Source organism: Ruditapes philippinarum, unplaced genomic scaffold (assembly GCF_026571515.1).
Source record: "Ruditapes philippinarum isolate M1 unplaced genomic scaffold, ASM2657151v2 ctg4486_1_1_1_1, whole genome shotgun sequence".
Lineage (NCBI taxonomy): Eukaryota > Metazoa > Mollusca > Bivalvia > Venerida > Veneridae > Ruditapes > Ruditapes philippinarum.
In genome coordinates this window covers 58,353-67,070 of record NW_026856292.1, presented here as the reverse complement: position 1 = coordinate 67,070, position 8,718 = coordinate 58,353, and the positions used below count along the sequence as shown (strand labels likewise).

The 8,718-nt window shown below is 31.4% G+C and overlaps 1 protein-coding gene across 1 annotated transcript; it reads left to right on the top strand.

Moving 5' to 3' along the window:
• The first annotated feature begins 7 nt into the window (after window positions 1–7).
• Window positions 8–7,330, top strand: LOC132746107 (sushi, von Willebrand factor type A, EGF and pentraxin domain-containing protein 1-like). Its single transcript, XM_060735176.1, has 8 exons — window positions 8–939; window positions 2,744–2,836; window positions 3,085–3,172; window positions 3,788–3,882; window positions 4,088–4,291; window positions 5,951–6,157; window positions 6,252–6,355; window positions 6,735–7,330. The coding sequence occupies exons 1-8, from the start codon at window positions 861–863 to the stop codon at window positions 6,912–6,914; spliced, it is 1,050 nt and encodes a 349-aa protein (XP_060591159.1). The 5' UTR covers window positions 8–860; the 3' UTR covers window positions 6,915–7,330.
• Window positions 7,331–8,718: the final 1,388 nt, after the last annotated feature.

The following is an 8,718-nucleotide window of genomic DNA, read 5'->3' as shown; positions in this document are numbered from 1 at the left end:
AGAGAGGTAATACGACATATCAAAGGTTGACAATATCCACTATAACACCGACAGACACGTGCTTATAATCTTAGTATACTGAGCACCACAAAACTACAATACAAAATGCTTTCACAGTTCAAAAATCTTTTCAAATTCATAATTTTGGCCCATAACAGGCTTACCAAATTTTCACGATTTCAACTTCACAAATTCAACTTCGTGACTTCATTATTTCATCCTTACAAATTCTCAATTTCCACTTCATTCATAAAATCATTAATATGTGAAGTTGAAATCGTGACTTCATGGATTTGAAATCTTGAACTCTTGAAGTTGAAATCGTGAATTCTTGAAGTTGAATAAGGGAAGTTGAAATGTAAATACTCATGAAGTAAAAAACGTATTTTTTTAAATTGAAATAGTGAATTCATGAGGTTAATATTGTACATTCGTGAATTTTAAGTCGGGAATTCATGAAGATGAAATCGCGAATTTATGAAGTTTAAATGACCCTACCGATCTATCGTTGTATCCGTTGACAAAATGTTGAACGGAGTTCAATTGTATTAGTCCATCACAGATAAAAATTTAGAAAGAAATGCTATGAAACATAATCGATTAAACCCATTCAATTTGGTTTTGGTGCTCTATAACAACGAATCATTTTCTGTGGTGTACAATTTTAACTTTCAATGTGTCAAAATCCGCCAGTCCTTCAGATACCCATTAATAATATTGATTTTTTACTAATTGATTGTTTGATTCATTGATTCTTTGATTTGTTGATTACTTAAACTATTGTTGTATTCAAAAATTGTTCACACCTTTTACTTTTTTTGTTAGCAAATCTATGTCCAACTCTGTCTCAGATACGCAGCATGGCAGTATATTCCAAGATACAAGTGATGGCCTTGCAAATAACTATGAAAGCGTTGCTGAATACAACCTGCGATCGGCGTAGGAACCTCTGCATTTTTTGCCTTTGATTCGTATTTCTGAATGCAAAAATGATATTAGTGTGAATAATGAAATATCACTGTTCTCTATTTCATAAAAATGTTTTAAAATATGAATATGGAAATATGGAACTGATGTTCTCGATTTAAGCACATGACGAATGTACTGATACATAAAAAAAAGTTTGAAAAAGTTATATGAGGAAAGCTACAGATTTCATTATAAATTTGGGTAAATTTTTTCCTTTAAAATGAAGAAAAACTACATATGCCTATATAATGTAAGTTGACCCAACTATTTTTAGGGAAAAGAAATATGCAGTGCCTTTTTTCTGAACTCAAATTAAAAATGTAAAAGTCATTCAATTAAAGTATATGAATATCTAATGTAAAAGCTGCAGCATAATTGATATTTTTTGCAGATTTTTTTCCGTATCATTACTCAGAAAGTACAAGAGATATCAACTTCAATTTTTGTAGGAAGATAGATCGGAATGAGCAAAAATGCAGTGCATAAGAACAATAACCCTCCCTTCCCTTAATTTTAGAATAATAGCCGTTACTTATTATTCTTACATTGTCCGGGACATAATTTTAGAACAAAAGAAGATATCAACTTTAAACTTTGTAGGTATTTCTCATTGAGTAGCAGTGCAGTATAAAAAGAACTGCAAATCTGCTTTACCTCATTTTAAAGTTATTGTCCCTTGCTCATTTTTACACTTTGATCTTTGTCCGGGACATAACTTGAGATCTATAAAAGGTATACACTTAAAACTTTTAAGGTAGACAGATCACACTTAGTAGAAGTGTAATGTATAAGAACTGAAACCTTCTGTTCCCGTATTTTCGAGTTATTGTTCTTTGTTTATTTTCCCGGGACAAAACATAAGAACTAAAAAGAGTATCAAGAAACGATGTAGGCCAGTACATCGTAATGATAAGAAGTGCAGTGCTAAAGAACCGAACTCCCCACCCCCCGCCGCCCGTCCATAAACAGACACAATCAAACCGAGCCTGCAACAGTTTCAATTTTGCCGCGTTGGGCTTTCTTTAGGGATTCTTATTTCACTCTATTTTATCGCCACATCAGCGTTGTTTGTGCCGTGTGGAGGCTGTAAAAAGTCGCACCGTTCATTCAATCAGGGATGTTATATTTTCGATTCTTAAAGATCGTTCAGCACGACATTATTGTTGTGCTTGTGGTATTTTAGTTCTATCTATTCGGCATCTTTCTTGTTGGGTAGGATATGTTGCCATATGTGTCACATTGAAGGTTCCATGATAACCGCCGTATGAACACATCTGCGGATGTTTCTAAATTCTAAATTTTACCAGTGAATTCTGCTTAAGCCGGTGCTAGGGGGCGTGGACGGTAGATTGCACTTTCCAGTACCGTCCATGAACAGGCTCAATCAAACCGAGCCTGAAACATTTTCAATTTTGCCGCGTTGGGGTTTCTTTAGGGATTCTTATTTCACTCTATTTCCTAATTTTGAAGTTATTGCCCTAAGTTTATTTTTACACTTTGAATTTTGTCCAGAACATTGAGAACTATAAAAGGTATCAATTTAAAACTTTGCAGGTAAATAGATCTCAATTAAACTTAAAACAAACAAGTCTCTGAAAGACCCTCGCATTTGAAACGAGTTAAGAAAAAAATCAAAGTAAAGTGACAATTATAATTGTACAATGACCATAATTTACAAAATTCAAGTGTCTCCGCTAAAAGATAACCCTTGGACCAGCCGTCTTTCTAGTGACTATATATTGAAACCCATCATTCTATATTTTACATTTCAAAGACTATTACCTGAACGGCAATATACAGCTTCGAACAGTTAAAAGAACGTGTCAGTCTGATGGAAAATGGAGTGGCAAAGACCCAATTTGTGAAGGTAAATTTCAATATCTTTAAATGTATACCGCTACCAATATGTTTATACATGTGTATATAAAAGATCTTTAGTTAATAAGTTAAGATAAGTTATTAAGTTAATACATTTAGACGCGATTATCAAAATTGAGTACTTAAACAAGTCAACTTTATCAATATATATTCACTCACAATTAGGTACACGTTCAGAAAACTTTGAGAAACTTACATTTATCATTGCGTTTAAATGTTTTGCGTATCACATTTCAGAGCCAAAATGCAATTTGATAGAGGATTTTTACGGTGGAAATGTTAAATATTTTTGGGGAAGGAATCTCTACTCAAAAGCGTTTTACAGGTAACGTGAATAACTCATGGATTGATATTAATCACTAAGATACTTTTGGTTTTTAAATCAGTTATTTCATTTCAAGAATAAAACGGTATAGCTTGCTAAACATTTTAGTTGAAAATGTGCGGAATAAATTGATACTAACAGTATTTCATTATGATCCTGTTAAATTTATCGAATTTCCATTTGCTGTCATATTTTTCGCATGTCTACTTAGAAATAAATTTGCTGTCATGCGTTGCTTCCATATTCTATAACTCTGATTAGAAATTTATCAGATATGTAGCTGTCATTACGTAATGTAATATGGGTTTTGTTATATGTTATATGGAAATAACAACTTCTGTCTCAAATATATAATAATTCATCATCGTGATGCTTTTAAAAACATGTCTAACAATATGCCATGTGCAGCTTTATGTTAATCAGGACACATTAGATTTTAAATCAACGATTATTCAGATCAGATTTCAAATTTATCGAATTTGTTTTGACTTGTTGAAAAATGGGTATGAAACATGCAGTATGTTGAATTAAGATGCCGAAAGTCTTGAGTCAAACATAAATCCACTTTTTTAATTATTTACGTCTACAATACGTGGCATTTGATTTATTTTTCAGTTGCGACGAAAATTACTCTATGATACCAATCAATGTCGGGCATTCTACGTGTGAAAATAATTTACGATGGGAACCCCCACCTCCAAAGTGTTACAGTCAGTAGTTTTGACAAATTATTTTATTTTCTCAGTTTATCAATTTGAATAGAATTTTTTGATATCAATAAATTGTGAGGTTTCTAAATCTTTAATGTTCAAAAATATGCCATGATCTCTTTTTCAAATGCTTGGCTACACCATATATATTGTTTATTTTACATAAATACTTTACACTGTATAAAAATTATTATTCTTTTTTTAGAACAAGCTTATATATATGTTCCAAATGATGGGTTTTTGAGAGGAAAAAAAAGAGGCAAAGTCTGGCACGATGAATCATACAAGATATGCTGTCATCGTGGTTTTGAGGTTAAAATAGATGGCATTGTACCAGTAAACAAGGAGTTATGTACAAATATCCGGAACAACAATGGAACACTTGAGCCGAATGCTGAATGTGTAGAAGGTTTATTTTATTTTTGTGTCAGATGTACTCTTATTCAGTTTCATAACAACATTTCATCGGAACAAGATCATACGTTTTTAAACAAAGAGTTTATGATAAATTGGTTATATTGCGCACCCGAGGACTCATGATATTAATTTTTTTTGTGAGTGAAATAAACTTCTAAATGATGCTAGGCCAACTCTTAAATATAAGTATAAAAGGGACTGTTTCTTAATGTGTTTCCTGAGTTAATTTCATTGCAAACAATTTTTTGTAACTTTTATGTATGTGATCTTTAAACGTTTTGTCAAAATTGTGCTATAATACCAATGATTTTTGTTTCTTCTGATCTAATTATAATAAACAATATGTAACTAAATCAAGTAAGCCAATTCTCAATCAACAGTTATAAAGAAAAATAGAGCACTTACAAGAATGCTATTTCTTTGTAATAAGGAAGACATAGATAGGAAAAAATATTTATTGTATAAATAAAATATTGAGAAATATTGATGAACTAAAATGCGTATTTTCATTTTCCGTAATTTCACTGTAAAGAATTAGTGTTCACTGCGGGGAAACATATTTTTCAGTACTTTCACTGGTGTCTTGCCGAACTACTTTCTTTTCAATTCTGCAAGTAAACACTATTTAAGAGAAAGTCTTTCAAATTGTAAATCAAAAAAAGAGAAAAAATGAATATGATAAACAGAAAATCCAAGTTTTTTCAATAAATTCACGATTTATTTTCATCTTTTGACATGAAAATTATCATAATTCACTCGTGGCTACCGCCAGTCATGAAATATTTATTGTCATACCTCTTGATGAAAATAAATTATGTAATTATAGAGAAATAAACTTGAATATCCTCTTTTTAGTTTTGTATTGGCTTATTGCTTTTTAACTAAACGATTGTAACGACTGCTCTTGGCTTTGTATTACTAAATTCATTCTTTATAATTTGCTTTGCCTTTAATGTATCAAAGAATATCATAAAAGAGTTGAATAAAATTTAACTTGATAAAATCCAATGTAAATCCTTGCACTTACGAGCTTGTTGAAAGGAATAGGCCCATAACATTTAATATTCACGCCTCAGCTACTCTCCCTCACAAAACAGGTCAAAAAGGCGTATTTTTATTGTTATAAAATTTGCAAAAAAGTACAATATGCAGTTTATACGATATAATTGCGACCTAACGGTTGTTATGTTGACATAGATATATACATCCCTATTATCAGACCCGTTAACATGCAGAAAGTAGGATAGCTTGATGCAAGACGATTTTGCCATTAGTTTTTTACTTTTAGTTTATAATTTAAGTCAATATTTAAAAAAAAAGTAAAGCATGATTTTTGCAAGTTTTGCAAAAACTTTACATAGATTTGTTTTTCGTTCGACAAAACATGTATTAATCATCTATTTCCATCGAGCCTGTGATGGAACTTTGTTTTGTGATGACATTTTATTTCGAAACGCCCAAATTACTATAAGTTGGATAAAAGTTCTCAGGAGATGTTGGGAAATTATGACACAACTTCTTATCATTCAAAACAAATAAAAACAATGTAATCAATTTGGTTTCTTCTTAAACTTATTACTTTCTATATAGCGAATTTGAATATGACTTTTTATGATATGTAAGAGTATAAAATCTATATTTTTAAATATAGAATGGTGTGAACCGGATATGCGTCATACTAAATATAAACATGAGGACGGTTTTCAATTTACATCAAGAATTCCAAGTAATGAAGACGTTTGGATTTCGTGCGAAAAAGGGTATGCGTTCTACAACAGCAGAAATCAACTATTACTTTCTCCTCAGAAAAGACGGTGTGTACAGGGCCAAATTAAAGGCGCTCCTACATGCATTGAAGGTGAGTACAGTTGAGTTCTTACCGTTTCCTAGTGTTTTACTTGCGTGTCTGTCTGGCTGTCTCGAAAATACTCAGATAAATTTTGTATTTGTAGCGAAGAGTTCGCTTGCTGGTTACCCTTACAATCAATTCACACTATTCCGAGATTCGAAGAGAAACAGATTAGACAGGGAAACATTTATTGAACCGAATGAAAGGGTGAGTATAATGTACCTTGATAATTTCCGAAATGTATAACTTATCATCAATAGAACTATCGTCTGACCTGAATTTAATCGAAAAGACGTGAACAGTAGCGTTTGTATTTAAGCAAATAACTATGACACTCCTAATATTATCGCATCCTGTGTTCACTTTTCACAAATTATACTTTCATTTTAAACCAATCAAAAAGTCTATTCCGTGTTGATGACAAAATATTTATAGTTATTACATGAACATATCTTTGAATATCTCCCGCATATCAAAATTATTGGGAGATATTTGCTACATAAGAGTGCATTGTAACAATGATGTTTTGTACAACATATACTGAATATTATATACTTTGTATGGTTTCTCTATTTCTCTTTCCTAGATTGAAATTTATTGTAGAGACGGTTACGAATTATATGTCGAATCTAACAGAGAATACCTATTTGAATTTATTACCACAAGCAGATATGGAGTGTTTGATAAAGAAAAGAATAAATTTCCAGTTTGTCTTGAAAGTAAGTTTAAATGTTTTGGCTTTGTGTTAATACTAATAAGGAAGTAGACCTGAGCATAAACCAATTACGAAAGGACATATACTCCACTCATTGGGACATTAAAAATGTGTTCCTTATATCCGAAGTTTCTTGTAAGCATATAGCGAATTAGTTCCTTGTATCAGGAGTTTTTACAGCGAACAGATTAAGATATAACGAACTAATTGTTAACCATCGTCCTCAATTTTGAAGATCATTTGATTAAGAAAAATTAGTCATTTAATTATATTTTAGACACAATACCCGGGAGCGTACTATTTGGAATTTGAAACTCCTTTGCTATTTCAGTTTTAGGTTTACTCCCTTACTCAATTTCTTGCAAATATCATATTTTGTTCTAAACTCAGTGCTTTTCGTTCTCTTTCCATGATTAAGAATGGAGAAGATTTTCGAGTTTTCCTACCTCTTTTATAGAATATCTTCTATTTTAAGGGTGATTTTTACTAATGAAAGATATATATTTATTTGCAATTCAATTAAGCGTTCTTTGTAGTTTTCAATATATTATGCTTGCAAGTATGCGTGATTATTTTGAAAACCGATTTACTAGAGCAAAACTATTAAAAAATAAATCATTGAATAAAAGGAATAACCGTTTTATCTCAAGGACAAGAATTCATGCTAAATAAGTACCGCTATACAAATTCATTTTAATAGATGTCTTGAAGTATATACAACAATAAACGATACATTCGGCCGAAAATGAAAGCAAAAGGATCTATTTACAGATAGCCGATATATTTCAAGTTTATTAAAACTGGAACTCCGCGAGTTGGATGTGTCGCCTTGTGAACAATATAGTTTAGGAGAAAGGTCTAGGACAAAAATGAAATATGAAAATTAACAAAGGCCATCACTAAAAAAATAAGGAGTGCAGAACAGCAGTTTCTGTGCACTGCACTTGTTATCAATAAGATCTATCATTATAACAAGTTTCAAGTCCATAACTTTTATAATTTATGTGAAATGGCCTGGACAAAAATAAAGTATGAAATTAATAAAGGGTAATAACTCAAAAGAAAGAAATGCAGAGTACCGATTTTTGTACACTGCACATTTTCTTAATGAGATCTATCATCCTATGAAGTTTCAAATCAAAAGATTTTATACTTTAAAATAATTAAATGGCCCGTACAAAAATAAAGTATGCAAACTAACCAGGGGCAATAACTCAAAAATTAAGAATTGCAGAGTACCAGTTCTTGTGCACTGCACTTTGAGTCATTTTTAGAAGCATGCATACCATGTTTGAAGTCAATCTAACTGATAATGACTGACTTGTGCTCTGGACAAGCTTAAGGGCCGACGCTGTCGCCGACAAAAATAACCCCTATATGTCGCCTTTTTCAAGGCGACAATAAAACTGCTTGACAAGATTTACATCAGTCATTTGGTAAAAAGACGGAGGGCTGCAATAGAAAGTAAAGGGAAGAACGTTTGGAAAACAATCTGAATATAAAAAAAAATATTATTGGATGAATCCTGTTGCAGGATACCTTTAGGTATGGACTAATTGAAATTAAATCTAAAGTATATTATACAGCCAGTCACACAAAATATCCATTATTTCTTTCAATTTATAAATAAAAAGTAATAAGAATGTTTCTGTATAGCCTGATAACCAAATTGTTAATAAACAGCTAGAATAGTCTGTCTGAGATAGACAGATAAGGACAAACAATTTGGTAAACATGAGTTGCTTCCCCTTAAACTAGAGACAAAATGGAATTAATTAATTTATACATGCATGTAACATGCTTGAGCTCAATGAACTGTCTAGTATTTACTGTATTAATTTGATTAACTTAATAT